Source organism: Garra rufa, chromosome 23 (assembly GCF_049309525.1).
Source record: "Garra rufa chromosome 23, GarRuf1.0, whole genome shotgun sequence".
Classification (NCBI taxonomy): domain Eukaryota; kingdom Metazoa; phylum Chordata; class Actinopteri; order Cypriniformes; family Cyprinidae; genus Garra; species Garra rufa.
In genome coordinates this window covers 32043632-32070007 of record NC_133383.1, presented here as the reverse complement: position 1 = coordinate 32070007, position 26376 = coordinate 32043632, and the positions used below count along the sequence as shown (strand labels likewise).

Genomic DNA, 26376 nt, shown 5'->3' with positions numbered 1-26376 from the left:
ATGTGTGGGATCAGACTTCTTGTTCGGACAAGCTGTGACATACAGAGAATGGAAGCTCCACCCCTTAAGTCAGAAAAATGTAATAAAGCAGAGGTTGACCTCTTTATTTTGCAGAGACAGCACAATATCCCTTCTACTTATCTCTGTCACCTTGGCTCTCCTGGGTTTAGACATGATGATCCATACATGGTTCAGACTGCATCTTTACGCATCCCCCCCCCCCCCCCATCACTCGTCGTGCAGCCTTCATATTTGGCCCCTGACAGGGACCAACTAAGAGATGCTTGGCTCCCAGCTGGCGTAGTGCAGACTCTACATGCTAGGGCTCCCTCCACTAGAAGAAAATTTTGCCCCTGGACTGGTCAAACCTATTTTGCACCCTCACCCTGGTAATCTTTCCTAAAGTTCCATTCTCGCCCATGTATCCAGTAATTTTTGAAGCCTTCTGCTCTCCACCGTTCACAACGCCAGATCAGGAAAACTGTCCAGCCAAAACCCTACAAATTTACATCCATCGCACCTTTGAGGGGTCCAGACACTTTCCAGTGGTTTTGGTATTCTCATTGGTATGCTCATTCCCATTAGTGTTATGAAACACAGCAATGATTGTAGCTTTTGATTGGGAATGTCTCAGGTTACCTGACTATAACCCTATTTCCTAAAAACAGTAGGAACAAGATGCTGTGCCTCATTGCCACACTGTGGGTGTGTTGAGATGTATCTACACACAAAGGTATAACCTGAACACCCAACCATCTCTTTACAGACTCTCACGAGCATTCGTTCCAGTGACATCACCGTCAAAGGTTATTTAAGCGAAATCCTCTGCATGTTTGCCAGCCGAGCTTCACAACCGGTCGAACAAAGAACGTTCTCATTAGTGTCATGAAACACAGAATCTCATTGCCACTTCTTCAGGGAACAGGGTTACAGCCAAGTAACCCAAGACAAAGTAAACCGTAAAACAAAAAAGAATGGTTGAAATGTTCATGCACAAATAACCAAATGAGTCATTAACGTATTATAAACCATCTTGAAGAGGTTTACCTACCATGCAGGTTGATACTAGGGCTGCACAATTAATCGCACGATGTTGTGAGGCGTGCTTAGTCAATGAAGCCGGTACTCTGATTAGTAGTAAATCTCCATCACGTGAGTTCAGCTGGAGCGGCAATTAATACACAGAGGCGTAAATCACTGACAAGCTACGCCAAATCGCGCTCAAAATCGATTTTGAGCGCGATTTGGCGTAGCTTGTCAGTACCGGCTTCATTGACTAAACGCGCCTCACAACATCGTGCGATTAATCGTGCAGCCCTAGTTGATACTCACACTACTCATTGCAAATGTTAAAACCAGTAATCCTTTTCTGGATAAATGATTGACGATATATCTTCTTTAATCTAGTGTTTCAACTGCACATTAAGTCTGCCACACTAAATAAGATCAGTAGTTATAGTGGTTACCAGTGGTAGGGGACATTCACACAAAATGCATTTTTGGATTTACAGTTTTGTACAATCACTAGGATACATTTCTCAATACTAAAGGTCAATTTTTCACAACTCTTCCCACAGTTATTCTTACCAACCTTAAGCTTGGCAAAAATCATAATTTTGTGTCTCAAATCAAGCCATTCTTTCGCAATAGCAAAGGTTGTCATCCAACAAACACACATAATCACCCTAAAGACCTAAAAATACACTAACTACAGGTAGAATATCTTGTTTTCGTTTCTTATTTTTTCTTTTCAAGAATGACAGCTCAGTTCAGTACAAGGAGGGCAGACAATTCAGTATATGTTACATGACAAAAATGTGTTCTGTGTGAATGGCCCCTTACAGAGAAAGTAGACATCAGACCTTCACAGGTGAGCTGCAAGTCACTGTAACTGAAGCCTGTGGGACACTCGCAGTGGAAACTACCCATGTGGTTTATACAGACACCATGAGCACAGATGCCTGGGATTTCATGACATTCATCAATATCTGAAAAGATCAGATCAAACCCATTAAACATGAAGTAAAAACATCTCCTACAAACAGCAAGTAAAACTTCTCAATGTGAACTTTGACTTTACCTTTCAGCTTTCCAGTGTCAATGTCAATCCTGAATCCAGTCACGCTGCCACAAAGGCTTCTATAGTCACCTAAAAACACAAAGCGAAGGTTTGCGTATGGGCTCAGCTATAGTTCTGAAACAGAACTGTACCCAGAATAGAATCATAGCATTTTTTTTTAGCAGATGTTAATCTTGGACTTTAATCCTGTACCACGAAGGGTTTGAGGGGGTCATCATTCCTGCAGTTCTCATAACTACTTACTGATATGAAAGGGAAACTCCCTGTATGATCTTCACCTGTGTGTGTATGTGTGTATTCACCTGTGCCAGGACTCGGACAGGCCTGGCATGGTTTGTTCCAGGCTTTGCCCACATTGTAGGCACAGCAGCACAATCTCTGTGTGGTGTTGAAGTTGAGCTGGTGTTCACAGGTACTGCCACTGTAGTTACGATAACACAGACTTTTCCTCATATCTAAAACAACACACAACCCTACAATTTTAGTAGTTTGCATTCTTCAAAAAATAAACATGCAAGTACACACATAAGTAGAGTATAATACATATAACTAAAAGCTATTGATATTACAATTAAAAGGTACACTGCCTCACACACCCATGCAGCTGTGTCCTCTGTTGACTGGCATGTAGTCCTGTGGGCAGACACATGTGTAGTTTCCCAGTGTGTTATAGCAGGTGCCTGGACCACAAACGCCTGAACTGAGCACACACTCATCAATATCTGTAAGACATACCTTACCGTCAAACTCACTTTTCAGAAGATCAGTAAAAAATATGATCAGTATTTTTGACCATAGAAACACTGGTCTCACCCTCACACATGCGGCTATCCGTGTTGAGGTAATATCCGGCCAGACAGTCACACTGGAAACTTCCAAATGTATTGATGCAGTTTCCACCTTGACACAGACCAGGCAGCTCCTGACATTCATCAATATCTGACACCAAGCACAAAAACACGTCTTAGTGTATTTTTCCAAAGATCTCAATACCCATTATATTTCAGCTTTGGAGTTTAAATACAAGTTTCCTATACAAGTGGATTTAAGTATAATACATTCAGCATTTCTTAGGTCTGATTTAAAGTATAATTCTTTGATGGTGCTTCACATAACATTATTTAGTGCAACAAGTGTTAATGATAAATCACTTTTGACATTTGTACTAGTTACTGTATACAGGCTATCAAGGCACAATAAAGACTATCAAAGAATTTGTTGATTTTCTATCCTAGTAGTTAGTACTGGCTGTAGATAAAGTCTTAATTATTGGTTATTTTAATAACCAAGATTAGCATTTATAGACATTTTAAACTCTGGAGTTAGTACGGGAACTAAAAGGAAAACAAATCAATAAAAATGTATGGTTCAACCATGAAACTCATTCTAATTTTTTCATTCAATTCCAATCCAAATACTAAAGCCTGATTTGTTATAAGTGTTTTGTCATAATTAATGAACTTTGCACAGTTATTGAACCAAACTGAATCAATAATGAATTAATTTCAACTGAATAATAACTGAGCTGCTTTAAAGCAGAATTAAATTCTGTTTCCATCACTGAATCATTATTTTACTGTTTATCCATATTAAGCTGCTTTGAAACAAAGCACTATATAAATAAGGATTTTACTTTACTGTATTCTCAATCTAGTGCAGCCTCTTTTACTCTATTGCTCAAGTATTTTCTATAATTTCATATAGGAGTAATAAATTGTTATCAACAGTATGTTCAGTGGTGATACCTGATTACCTTCCAGGATGATGGTGATGGGGTTGGGTTTGAACCCCTCTCCTCCAGGACATAGTGTGTTATACTCCGCTAGAAACACATGATATTCTCAGTCAACAAACACATTCATATTCATCAATATTTTTCAAAATGCCAAGCCAATATGAAGGAACTTATGAATGTTACTGTCACAAAAAAATATCAAATTATTTTGAAAGTATTTTGAAAGTGCATTAAATTAATTAATATTGATGTATTATACTATATTGTATTGGTGTAATAATAGCATTGATTTACTGAGGTTATTAAGAGAGTAAATGAAAACTAGAGTTAAGTTATTATAGTGTTATTACAGCAATACAGATCGAAATAACTTCCTGCATGCAGTATTTGTTGATTTGAGAATGGGCTTGCCTTTTTAAATGTTGATGTGTAGTATGAAAGTAATGACAAATTGTTCCACTGTATAACCAAATTACTAGTGCTTTGAGGATTGTTGTAGAGTTTCTTACTGGTGTTGAGTGGAGGGCAAAGGTCACATGGGTTACCCCATGCTCGTCCCAGAGAACAGCAGCATGATGAACGACCAACTCCAAATCCCAGCTCAACGCTACACGCGAGCCCATCATGGCCATAGTACGCCAAAGCCAGAAAACAGCCCCCCACTCGTGTGTCTGCCACATAGAAAAAGACCAGCCGACTGCATGACAACTCTTGACCACAGAACACTTGAACTGCACGGTTTACTTTGCAGTAAATACATTACATCTTTTGAAGCACAACTATGCCACAGCACTGAGATGGCAATGGGTGGCGTTATATTTAATAATCAGTCTTACCAACGCAGCCGATTCCAGTGGGGTTGAGCTCAAAGTCAATGGGACAGTTACACTGGTAGGAGCCGGCTGTGTTCTCACAGTGACCATTAACACAGCTGACAGGATCGAGACACTCGTCCACGTCTGACATCACAACAACACAGAAAGCAGTCGCAGTGTGAGGTGAAGAACAGCTGCTGATGAGTTGCTGTAGGGTAACGGCGTGTTTACCTGTGCAGTTTCCACCGGTCCTGTCCAGCTCATAGCCTTCATCACAAACACAGCGAAACATGCCTGGAATATTCTGACATGTGCCATATACACAGATGTTCTGGAAGGTGCACTCATCTATATCTGCAACATACACGCATAATATACAGAAAATATAACATTCATTTACACCCAGGTCCATATGTATTTGGGCACAGACACAATTTTTATTATTTTAGCTGTTGACCAAAACACATTCAAGTTACAGTTATAATGAATATGGTCTTAAAGTGCAAACTCTGAGTATTAATTAAAGGGTATTCTCATCAAAGTTGGAGGAAAGGTTATGTAATATGTACCTCCCCCCCTTTTTCAAGTGACCATAAGTAATTGGACAGCTCTTTAAAAGGACAGTTGTGGGCTATTCCTTCATTTTTTCTACATCAATTGAGCAGGTAAAAGGTCGGACGTTGATACAGATGTAAGCCAGTACCTTACTGAAAGTTCACAGTGAATTACATTTAAATTAACACAATAAAACACAATACACTGCTGTAAGTCCTGTTTAGCAAATTCTGTGACTCAACAGCAGGATTCTGACATCACAGCAATTCACTGCTCTTGTTTTCTGTGACTACACATTATGAAGACGTCATTAACCATTTAGACAAAAGAGAACTCCTACTGTGATCTTACTGTGAAAGTAATGCAATTATTAACCTGGAATATACTGTAATTTTACACAGAATCAGTAGATTATATTACTGCAGTCTAAATGTGTGTGTGGATAAACGCACCTTGACAGGTTTTGCTGTTTGGAGTGTGTGTGAAGCCCATCTCACATTCACAGCGATAGCTTCCAGGAACATTGAGACACTGCCCGTTCTCACACAGATCCACATCTTCAGCACACTCATCCTTATCTGCAGGACACCCAGACACCAATGAATAATGTTTTGTATTATGTATAATGGAAGTATGTTGATGTGGATTGACAGATTAAGCGGATTTAGATACAGTAGACAGAAGGCTGAATGATGGACCTGTGCAGGTAAATCCGTCTCCAGTAAAGCCATCTGAACACCGACAGCGGTACGAACCGACCGTGTTCACACACTCAGCATCAGCGCTGCAGACATGAGTCGTGTCACTGCACTCATCCACATCTACACATCAAAATACATATTCAACAATCTATTAAAACCCTACAAAACAATAATATGATAAAATGGCATGATTTAATATATTAGTGAATAATGTGAATAATATTGAGAACCACTTATCTGATTGGAACTTTATACATGTAGGCTATACTGTTGTGAATTTTGTAGATTATTTAAATTAGATGTTAGAAAGTGTTAATTTCACATCTGGATCAGAGCATGAGAGATTACACATACCAACACACACACACACACACACACACACACACACACACACACACACACACACACACACACACACACACACACACACACACACACACACACACACACACACACACACACACGACACTGACTTCAGTTAAAGACTCAGCACATGTGGTACTGTTTCAGAATTTCTATTATCTTCTCCAGACCTGTGTAGTAAATCAGCAACTCATTTCTGCACATAGATTTCTGGAATATTCTGAATTTGCTCACTTTAATGTGCATTCAGTCAGCAGGAGCTTTTTTGTACAAGAACAAGATTTTTTGTAGATGGCATGGACTTTTGGTGGTAGCACAATCTGAGAATCCTTGGACAAACCTCGTCATGTCCTGTACCATTCTTGGCCACCAGAAGGGGTCTCTAAGCAGTGAGAGCGTTTGATTGGTCCCTGGGTGGCCAGTTGAGGATGTATGAACTAAGAGAAACAGGGGGATGGGTTGGGTTCTGGGAACATAGGAAGGACCTGATGGACACCCCGGTGGAGCTGGCTCTGAGACATCAGAGGTGGTAAGACAGTCCTCGAGGGACCTCTGAATGGGACTTATAATCAGGTTGAAAGGAAGGGTGGGTTCAGAAGGTTCTGAAGAGTCAGCTGCTTTTAGGTTCTTGATGTGGGGTAAGTCTCTTGCCACCCCAAAGACACTCAAGGTTCTTGTGATCTGCGAGAACAGTAAAGGGGTATTTGGAGCCCTCTAATCAAAGTCTCCATTCGTCCAAGGAAAGCCTAAGAGCCAGAAGTTCCTGGCTCACAATGTCATAGTTTCTTTCAGTTGGAGTGAATTTCTTGAAATAGAAGGCACATGGGTAACAGTTGGGGTCCCCTGCTGCTGAGAAAGCAGCACTCCTACTCTGGCATGGGCTGCAGTGGAGTTCCAGAACAGAGACGTGGACCTATTCTTAAGGAGGTTGGTGAGTGGACTGGTTATGGCACTTAAATTCTTGATGAAATGATGGTGAATCCTAGGAATGAGTTTTTTGATGGTGTTAGGAGTGGGCCAGTACTGTACAGCCCTCATATTTCTAAATTCTATTCTTGCTGATGCTATATCCAATGAATTGAACTGAGGATTGGTGGAATGTGCACTTCTCAGCCTTCAAACAGAGGTGGAATTTCCAGAGATATTGGAGGACCTTCAAGACATGCAGGTGATTTTTGACCATGGTCTAGGAATATAACAAGATTTCACCTGTGTACACAAGCACAAGCTTGTGGTCAGTGGCACAGTACCATGGCTGCTGTGGAGGAAGTTGTGAAGCTCGTTTGGGACAGAACACGTCACCAGAGTAGGCATAGCATGGTGTTGTATCCACATATTATTGTTCAATCAGACTTTCAATGGAAGTGGAGTTGACAAGTAATACTCTCACAGGATGATGGAGGACACTTGGAAGATTAGGAAAGCATTCAGGAAAACAGTCATCGGCCCCACTTCAGGACCTCTCCTGTCGACCAAGACAGCATTCAATTGTGTTGAATGAGCAATGGGCACCCCAAGGATGATGCCAGCGGTGGATTAATCCAGAACCAGGAAGTCGATGGACTCATAATGAAGCAGGCCAGACTGGAGTTGGACAGTGCCTACATGAAAGTGCACATGATTGAGGTTAAGTGGCCTTCCTGTTACTGATTGAACTTGATATTTTATTTATTTTGGTGGGTTTTCATTGCAGTTAGAGCTGGTGGCAGAGTTCTACTGATATAAAGCTCCAGGGTGACCCAGAGTTGAGTAGGGTGAGTACTGAAAGAGACAGATTACAGGCAGTAAGGTTGACTATTGTGGTAAGTGGAGTGGAATGAGAGCTGGATGTAGGAAACTCACCACAGGTTAAGGAGGACAAATAGGGCTGGCTGAGATGAGATGTCCTTTCACACTACAGATGCAAGTAAAGACCCTGCGTCACTCATCGTTGCTACTCAGCTGGAGATAGTCTAGTGTTATCTACTATTGTGGGTTCTGTACCACTGGCAAACTAATCTGCTAGGGTCTTCCATACAGTTTTTCTATACAATATTAGTCTGTTTTGTTCTTATTCTGAGGTCACCGTAGCCAACAGATCCACTCTGTATCCAGATCAGATGGTCTCTGCAGTCCCCCGGATCCAGTCTGTACCCAGCTCAGATGGTGGATCAACACCTAGAGACGACCTCTACAGCCCTGAATGTCAGTGGACACCACATCAACTAGATGCGCACCGGAGACGGATCAACAGTTAAGAACTTCTCATCTTGACAGCCATTGGCGCAAGACCACAGGAACCAGATGAGTCCTTTGCAAATCTGACTTTGCTGCATCATGAAACTTTTGCAGTACTGACACTCTTGTCCTATTTAATACTGTAAAGTTGCTTTGACACAACCTGTATTGTTAAAAGCGCTGTATAAATGTGATTGACTGATACTGTTCTGGATATAATAGGCTAAACGCATGGAGAGTTTAATGAACCATTATAAGCCAATTAAATCATTGTATGGAGCAAGATGCAGCCACAGTTTGGGTTTCAGTCCCTGCTGGTAGATCGTTAGAAGAGAACGCTCATTCCATCCACATTTGGCAGCTAGGGTGCGAATCTGAGAGCATAATCAGAAATGGGAATCTTTCCTTGTTTCAGATTATATGATTTATCACCAACGGATACATACTTCCTTAAAATGTGCCACAAAACCATTGAAGGACTGCGTAACTAGGCCGTTCTGATTCCAAATGGTTTCTGCTTATTGGGGCATCTCCGCGGCCAAAGAACACTGAAAGAAATCTGTTGCAATCCTCCTCTGTGCCAGACTAGCGCATTGGATTGGCGATGGGACTGGATAATGGACATCTTGAGCATGAGTAAGATGGCAGAGTGTGTACATGCAACGGCTTAGCACTCCATGTATCGGCTTCTCTTGTATAGTCTATTGGTAAGCAACATACCGTTGGAGTTTGTTAGAACGCCGAAGTCTCATTCGATTACTCTCCCACCCGGAAAGCAATGAAAGCGCCGCAGGGAGAGGAAACAGACTTGCTTACTTCCATTACTAAACAACAGCAGGCTTATCCAGACAGAGTCTTTATAATAGCTGGTGACTTCAACAAAGCAAGTCTGTCCTCCCAAAATTTCATCAACATGTTCAGTGTCCAACTAGAGGAAAAAATATACTTGACCAGGTTTTATAGTAACATCAAGCATGGATATAAGGCATTACCTCTGCCTCATCTAGGACTGTCTGACCACATTTCACTGTTTTTGACTCCAGCATACAGGTCGCTGATTAACAGGGTCAAACCATCGGGGAAAAAAAGTACATATGTGGCCAGAAGGGTCATCTGAGCAGTTGCGAGACTGCTTCAGCCGCACTGACTGGACTGTATTTATTGATGATAACGTTGACACATACACATTTTGTGCCATTTTATATAAAATGCTGCATAGATGCTGCAATGTCACCACCATGAAACAGATTCACGTCTTTCCTAACAGTAAGCCATGGATGACCAAGAATGTAAAACTTCTGCTGAAGGCTCGTAATTCAGCTTTCTGGTCTGGTGACACGCAGCAGTACAGCACAGCCAGGATGAACCTAAAGAAGGGCATCAGGGATGCAAAAATGGCCTACAGGCAGAAAATCGAGACACATCACTGGACAGAATAACAGTAGTAGCCCTGACCAACAGCAGCGCTACAGAGGCAGAGCAGCTCAACCAGTCCTTTAGCCAACAGTCAACAACATGCATACACTGCACAGCCACATACAGTTTAACTGTAATGTTGGAGACCACGCACCATCCTATCCCAGTAACATGGTAAATCATATCACGCACCAGCACATCTGACTCCATCACCAGACCATCCATCCCTGCAGGAGCAGCGGTAATGTCCCGGTGTGTTGATACAGGTGGCGTGTGTGTCACAGTCGTGAGTGTTCATCTCACACTCATCAACATCTGGATCAGAGCATAAGAGATTACACTACATACACAACAAACCTTTATCACCAATACAAAAAAAGTGCAGTATTGACCTAACCTACAAGTTGACCTACAAGTACAGTATAGTAGCAATTACAATACTGAGTATGAAATATGCGTCATACATATCTGATGTGTTTTTGTGGATCAGGTCTCACCGGTGCAGCCAGAGGTTCCTTTCTTCACAGCGTAACCCATCTCACAATGACAGACAAAAGAACCCTTGGTATTCTCACACTCTCCAAACACACAGATGTTGGTGTTGAGTTCACACTCATTCACATCTGCAAACATCAAACAAAGGTTGTCAAATGACTGAAAGATTTAAGACAGACCCAGTGCAGTACATCTGGTAAAAATGCATCACATCCTTGTGACACAAACTTTAAAAACATGGGTAGAAAAAACACAGATGTTGTCTTATTTTTGTTCTTGTTTTTTTATACATTTTCCTGAGAGATGTGCTGTGTGAAATTGAACACAAACAGAGTTTCTTTAAAAAAAAAAAGCATACCAACGCATGTCCTCATGTCCATAGAAGTCATGAATCCTTCATGACACACACAGTGATATGCTCCAGGGACATTAGTACACTGACCACCTTCACAGATGTCAACATCCTCTTCACATTCATTCACATCTGGAAAGACACAGAGAGAAGCAGAAGAATTAGTGTTTGTATGTGTGCAACTGGACATACAGTTTGCTCCTCAATATTCAATAAAACTGCATTTTAATGCAGCACTCTGGCCTCTGCAAATATAGAATGAAGTCAGCAGTGGTTTCTTAGGTTTAGAAGCATGTTAAGAACGTACCTGCACATGTCCTTTGGTCCGGCGTCAGAGCGTAACCCTGACTGCAGCTGCAGGAGTAACTCCCCTCTGAATTACTGCAGTACAGCTCACATCCTCCATTCTCTATTGTACACTCATCTACATCTGAGGAATGCAAGGGACATCAAAACAGACGTACAGTCAATCACATTTTAAAATGATAATAATAATAATAATAATAATAATAATAATAATAATAATAATAATAATAATAATATTAATAATAATAATAATAATAATAATAATATTAATAATAATAATAATAATAATATTTAAACACAAAAAATAATGATTATATACTCCTCTTTCCATTAATCTATCCATCCATTTACGCATGAGAGTAAATGAAACGTTGTCTGAGACTTTAAAGTCACTAAAAGCTCACCTAAAGCTAATCTAATGCAGAACTCTGACCTGTGCAGTCTTTCCTATCGGGTGTCGTCTGATAACCAGAGTTACAGGAGCACTGGTACGTCCCCACCACATTCACACACCTGCCATTAAGACACAATGTGCTGCTCAACTCACACTCGTTCACATCTGCAGACAAACATAACATCCATCAGATCCATGAGAATAGTCAGACAAAATCAAGAGAAGGGTTTATAAGAGTTCAAGAAGTGGTCCATCTATGACAATTACGAGTTGAGAGGTTCTAAATAGTTTCGTAGATGATGTCTACTAAAAAAAACCCGATATGACATTTTGCTTCTCACCTTGACAGGAACTGGCGTCGACAGACAGCTGATGACCAGGTGGACACACACACCTGTAGCTGCCATCAGTGTTTTCACAGGTGCCTCCATTGCAGAGCGAGAGGTTTCGTTCACACTCGTCAATATCTACAGAATTACAAGCACACACACACAAACCAAAATGATGGTTACTCTCAGGTAGGGTGACCATATTCTGAGAATCCAAAAAGAGGACACCCTCCCCAGGCAAAGTGCAGTAACTACGCGTTTGGTCAAAATTGAGGCTTAAAATGGACTTTATGAAAGCTGTTTTGAGTCTCCTGATCAATTTTGTCCCAAAGAAACGAGAGTGTTTCCGAGAAACAAGAGTGTCAAGATGTTTGACTAGCTGGCCTAAAAACTTTAAAAGGCATTTTTCTCTGTTTCAGTGTTGGTGTAGTTACTGCACTTTGCCTTTGGAGGGCAGCATAGGTGCAGATGGTGCACAATGCTTCCCATTTATCACGACCACGAATGAACATCGGGTATTTTTTTTGCAATTCGTCTGTGAAACTACATTTGCGTTTCGGCATGTTAGTGACACACAGCTCTTGCAGCGCAGCTCCTCGTTTGGTTTGTTTTGACAACTGGGTCTTTCACGTCATCAGACAGGTACCTCAGAATAATGCCGGTGGGCAGTGGCTGCATTTAAAGTGTTGAATTAATGACGGTCAGTGAAATGAGGTAAAAAAAACCCGGACATTTTATGATATTTTACAAAATTCCCCCGGACATAATTTTATAGCCAAAAAGGAGGACATGTCCGGGTAAAAGAGGACGTATGGTCACCCTACTCTCAGGGCTCTATGAACCCAAAGGAAATACTCTTGGGAATCATTCTATTCTGTCAAGTTTCTGGGGACACAAGAAATCAACAGTATTCTTGGTAATGCATGGCATGCGGACACAGCTGCTACACACTGATCAGGCACAACATTAAACCCACTGACTGGTGAGGTAAATAACATTGTCATTATATCATTAGAATGGCACCCGTCAATGGTGCAGAACTGTCAGTTCTTGAATTCCACGCATTGGAAAGGGGGAAACTGGGCAAGTGAAAAGATCTGAGAGGCCAAAATAGTGATGCTAGACAAATGGGTCAAAGCATCTCCCAGTATTCAGTGATTAGTACCTAGGAAAAGTGGTGCAAGGAAGGACAACAGGTGAACCAGCATCAGGGTCATGGCTCTCTGATGCATGCTAATCCGTCTGGTCTGATCACTCTAAAGAGCTGCTGTAGCACAAATAGCTGAAAAACTTGATAGAAAGATGCATTGCAGACAGACGGAGTGCCCATGATGTGCCCTGTACACCGGCAAAAGCACCTACAGAACTGGACCATGGATCAATGGAAGGTCGGATGAGTCATTCTTTCTTTTAGATCAGGTAAAAAGGCTGAGTGCATGTGTGTTGTTTACTTGGATAAGAGATGGCAGACAGATGCACTGTGGTGAGAACGGTGGAGACAAACCTTGGGTCCTAGCATTCAGTCTTCATTCAAAAAAATTAATTGCTTGAGCAAAATCAAATCAAAGTGAAAAGATTTTTAATGCTCCTTTTTTTGTTTTAATCATTAAAAATGTGTGTGTGTGTGTGTGTGTGTGGCATGTGTATATGTGTGTGGGTGTGTGCTGCCATCTAGCGACTATTCCTGACTACAGCCTTGTCATGGTGTGTCTTATTTAAAACAGACAGCATACCTGGTTCAAGAAGTGAAATGAAAACATTAGTAAACCTCCAGCCACAAAATAAAATAATAGAGTCATATCTTGACCTGTTTAATGTATAATTAATAATGTATAATTATGAACTCAAATAAATGTAAGGAGTATATTAACGTCAATGAACTTCACTCACCCATGCAGTTCTTCATCATCATCAATCCGCTCTCATAGCCCGGGAAACAGTCACACTGGAAACTGCCCAGCGTGTTCACACATGTGCCATGACCACAAACATCAGGAGAGATCACACACTCATCAATGTCTGTGAAAATGCCCATGCGCATGTAGAGAAACACATGAAATGCTTTAACATTTTCAGTTAAATGTATGCACAGAAACAGGCAACACGTTTATTCATCTGAAAATGCTGAAATATGCATTTATTCAAATACAACAGCTTGTAACAGCTTGGGAAGCACAATTTTTAATACCAGAAGGCAATCACCTGTGCAGTTTTTCTCATTGCTATCCAGTGCAAACCCACTGTCACAACGACATCTGAAGCTTCCAATGGTGTTCCGACATTTTCCATGAATACAGATGCTTTGAAAAACTTTACACTCATTGATATCTGACAAAGAGGACATTGCATAAACGTCATTGAAAAACATACTGCGTATAATAGAAATGTAAGTGCAGATATACAAGTGATATCAAAATACTCCAAAGAAACAGTATTCATCAAACCTTTATAGACAGCTCTGCCAGTGAGCACATCCCCTTTGTTGGCGAAGCCTGGTCCTCTCGGGCAAAGAGCATCAAACTGGCGTGAGCCAGGCTCAGGGCACAAATCACAATCTTTGCCCCAGGCCAAACCCACCGTACAGCAGCACACGTCCATGCGGAAGCGTCCTGGTAATGCCTGTGTACACACGTCTTCATCGTAGGTGAGGAAACAGGGCTCTGAACGAACATCTGGGGGCGAAGACAAATAAATGGTACAGGACAACCTCAGCAGCTGAGTAGTGGCTATACTACAACTTAAAAAGCTATACCTCGCAAGATCAGTATCGTTTCTAAAGAACCAGATCAGAAAACACACCTTTAAAGTTGTCCAAATGAAGTTCTTAGCAATGCATATTACTAATCACAAATTACATTTTGATATATTTATGGCAGAAAATTTACTAAATATCTTCATGGAACATGATCTTTACTTAATATCATAATGATTTTTGGGATAAAAGAAAAATTGACCATTTTGAGTGGTTTTATGATCCAGGGTCACATATAACAAATGATACACAGAGACAACTACAGTGTTAGCTCACTTTTTTTGTTTACTGGAAACCCTCTTTTTTCACAACCACATGAGGCCATGGAATACTGGTGTGTGTCTACACACGCTTCAGACACCATTCATGTGGGAGCATCCCTACAGCATCTACACCAGCATGCAGTGTTTTCTCAACATTGCACATCTAACCTACTCCTGACAAACACATCTTAATTATTTCAATCATCACTCAGTGAGTCATTTATTCATGTATTATATGTATTTAGAAGGCATTACACAGTATAATGTTTAATGTACAATATATTTTCTTCTTATTTAGTATTTTTAAATAATTAGGGCACAAAATAATCCAAGCTATGTGATAAACAACTCAAATGTCTAATCTAAAAGTAATCAAAATACATCTATACTATGTCATCTAACCGACAATACACAATTTTTGCCATGTCATTGGTAATAAGTAATAGACCACAAATGGTAAGTAAACAATCCAGCACTGATTATGTGCTACTAACAAGAGTACAGTGTGATTTGGTGATTGTGGCTGTGTTGAGGGTGAATGCATTATGACACTAACACTCCGCTGTTACTCACCCACACAGACACGTCCAGTCACATCCAGCGTCAGGCTCTCTGGACACTGACATTTAAAAGAGCCTCTAGTGTTCACACAGTGTCCATTGTGACACACACCAGGAAACACCTCACATTCATTTACATCTACAGAGAGAGAGAGAAAAAGTGAGGTGAGAAAATGCATTGCAATTAACCTGGTGACCTTAAGTCAAAATCAGAGAATCTGCAGTTCATGGGTCAGTCACTTCATTATGACAATACATCACCTTCACACAAAGCCCCTCTTGGTCGAGCAAATCCTCTTTCACATACGGGATCTGTGTACATAAATCATTACTGAAATACTGAGTCTATAGCCAAAACACAACAATAAATAAAATGGACATCAAAATCTTTTTTTAATAAATATCAAAAAATTTGTAAACATACTAAATGTAAAAATATTCTAAAGTGTCACACTGGGGTTGAATAAAAGAACTGTGCCTTTCTGCAAACAGTTGCGAAAGGGTTGAAGGGTTTCCCTTTTGCGCTTCCCCTGCTATGTTGCTTTCATGTCATTTCAGGAAGGTGCTCTTTGGCCGTGTGTCTGCTGAAGCTTACCACCTTGTGGCTAATGGCAAGGCATATTTAGACACAAGGCAGACCTATTGGGCTTCACAGGGGGAATCTGTGGCAAGGAGAAAAGAGAAAATCTTTCTTCTCATTGTTTTGATCTCACACTCTGACCTCCTTGGAAAAGACCTCTTAGGAAAGTTTACAGTGCTGAGATTTCAGGAGATATATTTCCCTCTGAGGGGATGTGAGGGCTGAAGGTTGCCCCTCTTAGGGTTGATGCAAAGTGAACAGAGTTACATGCAGTATAGATTCTCCACTTCATTTACCTTCCCAACAACTGCTGGGTTTTGAAGTAGGGATGTTTGCTTCCCTTTGGATGGGCCTCTACTACAGCCCTGGTTTGACAATGCTAATAAGTAGAGGAAGTCTAGCTGCAGAACCATCCCTCCTTCTATATCTGTTGCATACTATTGTCTAATAATAAAAGAAAAAAGAGAAAAGGTGCATTGACTCAAGAGGGTATGAGCTGCTCTCCCCCGACTACACTGGGGTCTTTTAAGGGCAATTCACAGACAAACCCCAACAAACAAGTTGGCCAATGGATTTAGAATGTTATGAAAAAACATGTTTACACTGCCCCAACAGACACGGACAAATGCTGATTCATCATGTTCACTCAGGTAAAAACAAACCCCATCCAACACCAACAGAGTTAACACACTGATTAGACAAAACCCAACTAATGTGTTAATTAAGTAGGGCCTAGGCTCCCCTGCAGCCTTCTTGGGATTTAGAGCATGGGTGATGAGAGTATGCTGTCGCAATACTAATACTAACAACTGTTCTTAGAAACCCTTTGGTAGACTGCTCAAGTACATATTAAAGAAGGAAAGGAAAGGACGTGTTGCCAAGTATGGTGTCTCATACTCGGAAGAAGAGCTGGGTGAATAGAATGACGATGGGGAATTCAACTCGGAATGTTTTCCTGCGTTTTTATTTCCATTAGTTCATTCATTAGTCCCACCTGTCCCTTGTTTTTACCCCTCAATATTTTATGTATATCTTGCCATCATTCACCTCAGCCACACAGTTTCAATTTGTGATTTTCTCCTGCAGTGTTGCTTAGATTACCTTTCTGTTTCTATCTTTACGTTTTGTTTAATAATAAATGCGCAGCTTAGATCCTGTCTGCTTGTCCTTGTTTCCCTGACTCGCTGTGACTAAACAGTTCTTTTAAATTGTAATAATATGTGTCAGGGTTCTGTCACTTCGATCAAGGTTTCTTGTGGTTTTGTGACAAAGCCCTGACACTCCAGTCTTGTTTTTATGTTGTTTGCGTGCCTTGTTTCTTGTTGAAGTGCGGTGTTCGGATCTCGGCAGTCATGTCTTATTGAGCTTCGGTTTCGTGTCAGGGTTCGGACACTTGCGCTCCATGTTCTGTCGTGTTGGGGGAGCGTGCGGTCTCGAGTTCATTCGGGCCATAAGCTCTCCTGTCATGTGGATTTGTGTTTTGTGTAGCACTCGGTTCGTGTTCGGCTGCATGCTTCTCTTGTTGTCTTGTGGTGTTGTGCAGCGTATGGCTTGTGTTTTCTCGTTAGCTGTGTGCTCAGATCTTTGTTTTGTTCAAGCACATGGCTTGTGATTGTATTGCTGGCCATGAGCTTGTGTTTTTGTTTTGTGTGAGCACATGGCTTTTGTCTTGTTTGGTTTCTGTACTGTACTGTGATTTCAAAACTGACATGACTACTAAAACAGTGTTCTTTAGTGTATAGTAAACACTTGTAGAACTCAGTGGAGTGAGCAGCAGTGTTCTCATACCACTTTGACACGGTTCACATGGGCTACCCCAGGCCGCTCCAAGCGTGGCACAGCACTGAGACCTCAGCGTAGCTCCGTTAATGTTCACTTCACAGCGGCCGTCTTGAAGGGTTAACCAGCACGAGCCCTTCAGGCTGTCTGTCAAAACAAACCTCCATGAGCACAACCAAAACTCACACACAAAAAATGAGAAAAAAATTACAATGTAGGCAGTGTTTTTAACAGAGATATGAATGTATGAATATGAATATATATGAATGTAAAAAAAAAAACTAAATGACTAAATCCAGAAGAACTGTGGCAACATCTCCAAGACGCTTCAAGAAACCTACCTGCAAAGCTACAGTGCATTTAAAAGTTTTAGGCAGTTTTGTAAATATACTATCAGATCTCACTGGATTATTACAATTATTGGTAAAATGAATATTTGCAAACTTATATTTACTACTGACACACTCCAGCAGGGATAGAAATAACTGACTTAAAACAATTTTTAGCTGATGAAAATACTAGTGTTCTAATCATTTGGCCACCACTGTTTTTTTCCAGCGTAAGTGAGAATTATGAAATTAAAATCATAAGGTGTGTGATTTAACATGTACATTACCAACACATAGAAGTCCAGTGAAGTCCAGTTTACTTCCTAGTGGACACTCACAGGAGAACGAGCCCGCACTGTTCTTACAGACTCCATTAACACATGGGCTGCTCACACACTCGTTCACATCTGGAGAACAAAACACTGAACGCTCATATGATCTGACTTTCATGACAACTGACAAACATATATTATAGAAGGAATTTTAATGATTTTGAAAGAGGTCTCTTCTGCTCACCAAGGTAATGTACATCAAGGAAATACTATTAGAATGACTTCTAAATATATATATATTATATAGTATGTCACAAAAGTGAGTACACCCCTGTATCCAGCTGCTGGATGTTAGACACATGGTGCTTAATAGGGTTCAGGTCTGGAGACATACTTGGCCACCCCATCACCTTCACCTTCAGCTTCCTCAACAGGCTTTCCTGTGAGCCAGCTTCAGATAAGGTTTCCTTCTGGGACGATGCCTATGCAGACCGACTTGTTGCAGTGTGCGGCGTATGGTCTGAGCACTGACAAGCTGACTTTCTACTTCTGCAACCTCTAAAGCAATGCTGGCAGCACTCATGCATCTGTTTTTTGAAGCAAGGTTCTGCACCTGATGCACAGAACGACTGCTCAACTTCATCGATCGACCCTTGCAGGGCCTGTTCCGAATGGAACCCATCTTGGAAAACCTCTGTATGACCCTGATCACTGGAGTGTAACTGGGTTTCAGGGTGTTACTGAACCTCTAATAGCCTTGGCCATCTTTGTGGAGAGCAACAATTCTAATTCTCAAATCCTCAGAGAGTTCTTTGTCATGAGATGCCATGTTGAACATCCAGTGGTCAGTGAGAGAATTGTGCTTAAAACATCTGATTTTAACTGCTCTAATACAAGATACACAACATTGTATGGTCCTGTCAAGCAGACAAAATATAAACATGATGAATAGGACATGTGGCTTTGCATGGTCAAACCACATACTGCTGTTATCACTTAGGGCAGTGGTTTTCAATCCTGGTCCTGGGGACCCACTGCTCTGCACATTTTGTGTCTCTCTTATTTAACACCCCTGATACAGATCACCAGCTCATTAGGAGAGAGATCCATGTACTTAACTGAGTGTGTCAGATAAGGGATACATACAAAATGTACAGAGCAGTGGGTCCCCAGGACCAGGATTGAAAACCACTGACTTAGGGTATACTCACTTTTGTTGCCAGCTATTTTGACAATAATGGCTGTGTTGAGTTATTTTCAGAGGACAGTAAATCTATACTGCTATACAAGCTGCACATTGACCACTCTAAAATATAACCAAGTTTTATTTCTATAGTATTGTCCCTTGAGAAGATATACTAAAATGGTTGCTGAAATGTGAGGGGTGTACACACTTTTGTGAGATACTGTATATTCAATATTCAACAGATAGATATATTATACATTCAATAGATAATTATTTCAATTTGTAATAATAGTTGTATATTTACTGTACTTTTGATCAAATAAATGCAGCCTTGGTGAGCAGAAGAGATTTCTTTCAACAAAGTCAAAAAATCTTTAGAAGACACTGTAGTGATGCAGACACGTTAGGGCATGTAAGACCAGTCTCCTTTCAGGTGGAATACTGTAAACACCTGCTTCTGGAATTTACAGCCATTTTCCACATACACCGATGCTAAAGGAACAAGGGAATTGAAGCAACATTTAAGAGTCAGTTGTAACTGACCGTCACATGTCTCCGTGTCGTGTCTGAAGGTGTATCCCGATGGGCAGGTGCAGCTGTAGCTCCCGGGCACATTCCGGCACAGGCCGTTATCACAGAGGAGACTGTTCACTACACATTCATCAATGTCTGCAAACACACATCACACAACCTCAGAGGATGCCGGGTCATGAAACACATCAGACTTCTAGAAGTCCAAGGATTATCATTACTCATTTATTTATTTTTACAAATGTATTGCAATATTCTTTCTGGAACCAGAAAAAAATAACTTTCAACAGATATTTACCAATCAAATATACAGTAGTCAACATTTGAAGTGGATCAAAACTTCATCAAAGTTGTTCTAAAACCAAAACAATACTCGTTCTTGTCTAAGGACAACTTTTCAGCACTTACAACTGTCACAGCTCTGACTGTGAATCTGTTCTCTGCTGTCGGTAGTCTGATACTCATCTGTGTATATTAAAGGTCCACTGACCCAGACAGTTTCTGCCGTTCTGGTCACTTTCATAGCCACTGTTACAGACGCAGCGGAAACTTCCTCTGAGATTCTCACACACTCCATTAGAGCAGATATCAGGATCCAGAGCACACTCATTAATGTCTGTCTCACACACAAAAACAGATTAAAGATTAAAACCTGGTTAAGGGAAAAAACAGAAATCTGTCCTGTAGTGAACACACTGTAGTGGTCATAACATAGGTCATGACAACATACACAGTGCATTGCTGCTATATGAATAAACTACCTAGATTTGTCAGTATAATCTTGTTAAGGCTGCAATATTGAGAAGGCTGCAAAGAGCATATTGCAGGTTAAAGACCAATGTTTAGAAAAATAATGGAGGAACTAGATTTTCTTTAAAATATAAATACACTACTAAGGCTTCTGTAGTTGTTTGTGTGACTAAAAATCTGAAAAACACCAAACCGGAAGTGACATAATGGGATGGACAATGAATTGCAACGACAGTTCAGACACTGCCATAATAAACATTCATTTCCTCAGCATGCTGGGGGCAGGGCTTAATGTTGCAGGGTGGGGCTACAGTGGGGGATCTTATACAAAATCCTAAAATTAAACAGCCCAAACTGAATGAATGAAGACATGTGAAATGTGCCATTTTTGGGGAGTCTAAAAACTATTCCAAGATGGCAGACACATTGACGTGTCTGGAGCGGTTGAATGTGGCATCTACCTATACATATCTATGGTACAACCAAACACAACTCGCTGAGGGCGGAAACAATGGCAATACAGGACTGTCAGTCAGACACTGTGGGTGTGGCCTAAACAACGTGACATCACACTGCTTTGAGAATCAAGACCGCATGCCATTTTTATCATTGTAGGGTGGTTGTGTTCACACATTTATGTCCCAACAACATGTAAAAGTTGATTTTGAATAATAGGTGCCCTTTAACTATAATCACCCAGACCTGGGCTGAATGGAATTATAATCTGAATCAATTTTTCACCCATCACTGACTAAATGTCATTTTCTGTGAAATCTGGCAGCTCAAAATCTGCAGACTGGGTCTAACTTTCTGCAAATCAGAGTAAAATCTTGTAGTGTGTTCCAGACTTTAGCATGTCACTGTCTGCAGGATAAAAACATGAAGCATGATATCCGACTTACCTTTGCCATCAGCAGAAAATCCAACACCGCTCGCACACAAGGCTTGAAACTCACCTAGAACAGCAGTATAGAAAATGAATGAAATTACAGCATCATTTACAGAATTTAAAAAAAAAAAAAGTACTCCACTGAGAACATCAATGAGTGTGTTGGGACAGATTTATTACGTGAAAAAACAAGAAGCCACAAAGCAAATGAAAGGAACAGTGGATCATAATCTTCACTAAATATTCAGGTAAAAGAGACATATGTGACCCTGGACCACAAAACCAGTCATAAGGTTAAATTTGACAAAACTGAGATTTATACATCATATGAAAGCTCAATAAATAAGCTTTCTATTGATGTATGGTTTGTTAGGATAGGACAATATTTGACCGAGATACGTCTATTTGAAATCAGAAATCTGAGGATGCAAAAAAATCAAAAAGACTGAGAAAATCACCTTTAAAGTTGTCCAAATTAGGTTCTTAACAATGCATATTACAAATCAAAAATTACATTTTGATATGTTTACAGTTGGAATTTTACAAAAAATCTTCATGGAACATGAACTTTACTTAATTTCTTAATGATTTTTGGCATAAAAGAAAAATCTAAAATTTTGACCCATGCAATGTATTTTTGGCTATTGCTACAAATATACCCCAGCGACTTAAGACTGGTTTTGTGGTCCAGGGTCACATATTTGATGTGCACCTCACCAAAGGAATGCCTGGCAGAAGACAGACTCATTTATAAATGATCATTCATTTGTTTATGGATGCTTTAATTAAGCAGAGCTGGTTTTAGCAGCAGTTCATTTCCATTTGGTCTTAATTTTGGTTTGGTTCTGCTCCCAAAACTCTCTCATTAAGAGTAACAGTGCGTGAAAAATGAGGTTTAGTTTGTTGTAAACTGTGGCGTGTTGACGCCAGTATGCCTCAACACATGCGCTCAGCACACTGTCAATAACGCATCAACAAATCCCAATCTCAACCAATGCCTTCTTACTAGAAAAGTGAAGAAACAAGCTGCAAGACTGAACCATACTCGACACGTCTATTCAGGCCTGTACAGATCAGACACAACCATACTGGAGCAAACACAAATCAAAAACAGACTTCTAACTACCTCAAATACTGTTAAGGAGCACTTCACACAAATTAATTACAGCTATGCAAGATGTTGAAACAACAAAAAAAATATGAAAAAAGAAAAATATGAAACAACATAGTGATTAGTGGAGTGATCAGTGTAATTGCTTACCTGAGTTTTTGCCAGGGCAGGGCCGGCATGGCTCACCAAAGCCATAGTTGGGGTTGGCACAGCAGCACTGGGACTTGGTGACAGATTGCTGTAACACACAGGCCTCTTTTTACAGCCCCATAACAGGTGCTGCGCATGTGTGTGTCTGCAACAGAAATATGTGAGGAATACAGTCAAAACTATACCACACTGCTGCAGAAACGCAAAAAACACTGCCACACATTTTTCTAGTTCTATTATTTTATAACAGTTTTCCTGTTGTCCTAATCAAACCCAAGTTTTGGTGTCAGTTAAATAGCAAAAAATACACTAAATAAGGAGAGGATAAACTAAAAATATTTATGAAACTATACTGCAAGGGAAAAAATTATTTTATCCTGCTATTTTTGTATGTTTGGCAACTGACAAAGAAATGATCAGTCTATAATTTTAACGGTATGTTTATTTGAAAAGTAAAAGACAGAATAACAAAAAAAATCTGCAAAAACGCATCTCAAAGTCAAATTGATTTGCATTTAATGAGTGAAATATGTATTTGACCCCTTCGCAAAACATGACTTAGTACTTGGTGGCAAAACCCTTGTTGGCAGTCACAGAGGTCAGACGTTTCTTGTAGTTGGCCACCAGGTTTGCACACACCTCAGGAGGGATTTTGTCCCACTCCTCGTTGCAGATCCTCTCCAAGTCATTAAGGATTCAAGGCTGACATTTGGCAACTCCAAACCTTCAGCTCCCTCCACAGATTTCCACTACAGGACCTTCATGTGCTTCTTGAGACACTCTTTTGTTGCCTTGGCTGTGTGTTTTGGGTCACTGTCATTGTCACGGGGCCACCAGCCAAGTCTTCTTCCAGTTATTAGGTGTCACCATCAGCTTGTCCTCTGTGTACCATCCTCAATCTAATGGCCAGACAGAAATTCAAAAATTCAGGAGATCAGACGCTACTTGCACACATACTGCCATACGCATCAAGATCAGTGGAGCCAGTATCTGCCCTGGGCTGAATATGCCCAAAACTCTCTCCCCCAGGAGTCCACTGGACCAACCCCTTTTCAATGTGTTCTAGGCAGACAACCACCTTTGTTCCCCTGGTCTGGAAAGAGGTCGGAAGTCCCAGCAGTCGACGAATGGTTTAAGGAGAGTGAGAGAGTTTGGGACTCAGCTCATGTCCACCTGCAGCGTGCAGTGCGAAGGCATAAGAACCAAGCAGATGCCCGTCGTAGAGATACACCTGCTTACCATCCTGGTGACCGGGTCTGGTTATCCACCCGGGACAGCCGCCTTCGCCTGCCCTGAAAAAAGCTGAGTCCTCGCCACATTTGTCCATTTTCCATCACGAGGCAGATAAATGATGTGACTTATGAGCTGGGTTAGGGTTAGGGTTAGTGGGGGTACTGTCACGGAGCCACCAGCCACGCCCCCTTCGGATCCCAGCACACCAGCCACAATCATCCGTTCTCAGTCTCCAGACTTCTAATTGTGCACACCTGTTAACCATTACCACCACTGCATAAAACCACGCACCTCTCTTCATTCCGTGTCTGGTCTCAGTGTTATCATCTGCTTCACGCCTGTCACTTCCCTTCTCTACAAGGACTCAAAGACTTACCTGCTTTCCGGGATTCATCCTCTGCCACAATATCCACCTGTGATACCTGCATTTAAGATAAGCTTGTGTTTATGTTGAGAAGATTTCCTGATTTATGTTGTTCAGTTGAAGAATGACCTGATTTTGAAATAAATTCTGAGTTAATGTGGATATTCGCCTCCTTGCATCGTCCCTTTGATGCGATGTAGTTGTCAGGTCGTAGGTTTGATCTGCCACTTCTCCTGCATGTTTGTTTTTCTTTTCCGCATGTCGGCCGCTGACAGCTGATTGTTTTTTGCAATCAGCGCGGCTGTGCATGCGCTTACAGCTGAATCTCATAATCTCATTTAGTTTTTTCCTATTTATTCTGCTTATTTTCGTTTTTCATTGCTAGCGTGTTTTGTCGTCTTGACTTTACGTTTTTTCAGCTGTCCCGTTTGGTTGTTATGTTTTGTTTTTTTCTCTTTTTGTTTATCCAGTTACTCCTCTTGATGACCACTCCGCAATTTTTGGCCCAATGGCTTGTGGATGATGTGTTTACTCGTTCCAGTGTGAGAGATTCTTAAACCTGTGTGGAGAGACTGTTTATCTGGAATCTTATCGTTGCCCGTTCTGGAGGACTGTGCTTTGAGAGAATTAGCTTCAGGCTCGGATCTCGACTTTCGCCCGTTCCTGTCTATGCGAGCTGCCTTGTATGCTGTGGTCACCTGTCTGGACCTGGATTTTTGTCGGGACTCTGATCTTCTGAATATATTGAATAAATCCACTTGAGTCATTTCTGCATTTGAGTCCTTTATTCCTGGGAAACTTGACATCACACACTAGCCATTATGGACTCAGCAGAAGAGATCTCGCTTCGAGCGGCCGTCGAATTTCAGGGAACTTTGTTGGGCCGTCAGTCGGAGGAACTCGCTCAGGCTCGTCAGAATATCGACGCTTTGGCCGGACAGATTTCGTGGCTTACGGAGCAGTTGCGTCTCTTTCAGCCGGTTCAGCACCAGCACCAGACCTTTTCGCCGGCGTCACATTATACCACCATCCACGAGCCTCGTATTAATAATCCTCCTGTCTATGCAGGTGAACCAACTGTCGCTCGTTCCTCATTCAGTGTGAGGTGGTATTTTCGCTCCAGACCCAGACTTATGCCGCTGATAAATCAAAGGTGGCTTATGTTATTTCCCTATTGACGGGACGAGCTCGCGATTGGGGCGCGGCTCTCTGGGATTCTCGCTCTCCTTGCTGTGATGATTTCAGTCTTTTTAAGGCTGAGATGATTAAAGTTTTTGACAGATCTGCGTTTGGAAAGGAAGCATCTCGCTTATTAGCGGCTTTGTGTCAAGGCAAGAGGTCTGCAGCAGATTATGCTATAGAGTTCAAGACGCTCGCGGCTACAAGTGAATGGAATTCCTCAGCATTAGCGGCGCGTTTTTTGGACGGCTTGGAGGAGGATCTTAAAGATGAGATTTATGCCCGCGATCCTCCTGATCATTTAGATGACATCATTGAGCTCGCAATTCGTCTTGATGCTCGTATGGAATTGAGACGTAAAGTGCGGAGCAGTACCAGTTGGTCACGTGTTGACTCTTCATCTTCTTCCTCTTCTTTTGTGGAAGTACCAAGTTCGGAACCTATGCAGATTGGAAGGATGCGTTTATCTGCTGAGGAGCGGCAACGTCGTTTCACTAAAGGGCTCTGTCTTTACTGCGGTGGTCAAGGTCATATGGCTGCTGCTTGTCCAGTAAAAGCTCGCGCCCGTCAGTAGACAGGAGGGTCCTGGCGGGCGGCACTTCTATCTCTCCACCAGTTGGCTCTCGCACTATTATTTCAGCCATGGTTCTGTACAATGATTCTGTCATCAGATGCTCTGCACTCGTTGAT

The 26376-nt window shown here is 41.3% G+C and overlaps 1 protein-coding gene across 1 annotated transcript in view; it reads right to left on the bottom strand.

Moving 5' to 3' along the window:
• Nucleotides 1-26376, bottom strand: part of fbn2a (fibrillin 2a) — a 71825-nt gene that overhangs the window by 27738 nt on the left and 17711 nt on the right. The window contains 29 exon segments of the mRNA XM_073829056.1: nucleotides 1863-1988; nucleotides 2081-2149; nucleotides 2383-2535; nucleotides 2677-2802; nucleotides 2894-3019; nucleotides 3834-3902; nucleotides 4325-4486; nucleotides 4652-4774; nucleotides 4862-4984; nucleotides 5638-5763; nucleotides 5884-6006; nucleotides 10075-10197; nucleotides 10380-10505; nucleotides 10736-10861; nucleotides 11037-11159; nucleotides 11469-11594; nucleotides 11771-11896; nucleotides 13649-13777; nucleotides 13961-14086; nucleotides 14203-14430; nucleotides 15347-15472; nucleotides 15595-15645; nucleotides 17702-17839; nucleotides 18309-18428; nucleotides 20023-20148; nucleotides 20501-20626; nucleotides 21663-21716; nucleotides 22911-23002; nucleotides 23004-23055. Coding sequence (XP_073685157.1) covers nucleotides 1863-1988; nucleotides 2081-2149; nucleotides 2383-2535; nucleotides 2677-2802; nucleotides 2894-3019; nucleotides 3834-3902; nucleotides 4325-4486; nucleotides 4652-4774; nucleotides 4862-4984; nucleotides 5638-5763; nucleotides 5884-6006; nucleotides 10075-10197; nucleotides 10380-10505; nucleotides 10736-10861; nucleotides 11037-11159; nucleotides 11469-11594; nucleotides 11771-11896; nucleotides 13649-13777; nucleotides 13961-14086; nucleotides 14203-14430; nucleotides 15347-15472; nucleotides 15595-15645; nucleotides 17702-17839; nucleotides 18309-18428; nucleotides 20023-20148; nucleotides 20501-20626; nucleotides 21663-21716; nucleotides 22911-23002; nucleotides 23004-23055 — 3444 coding nt within the window.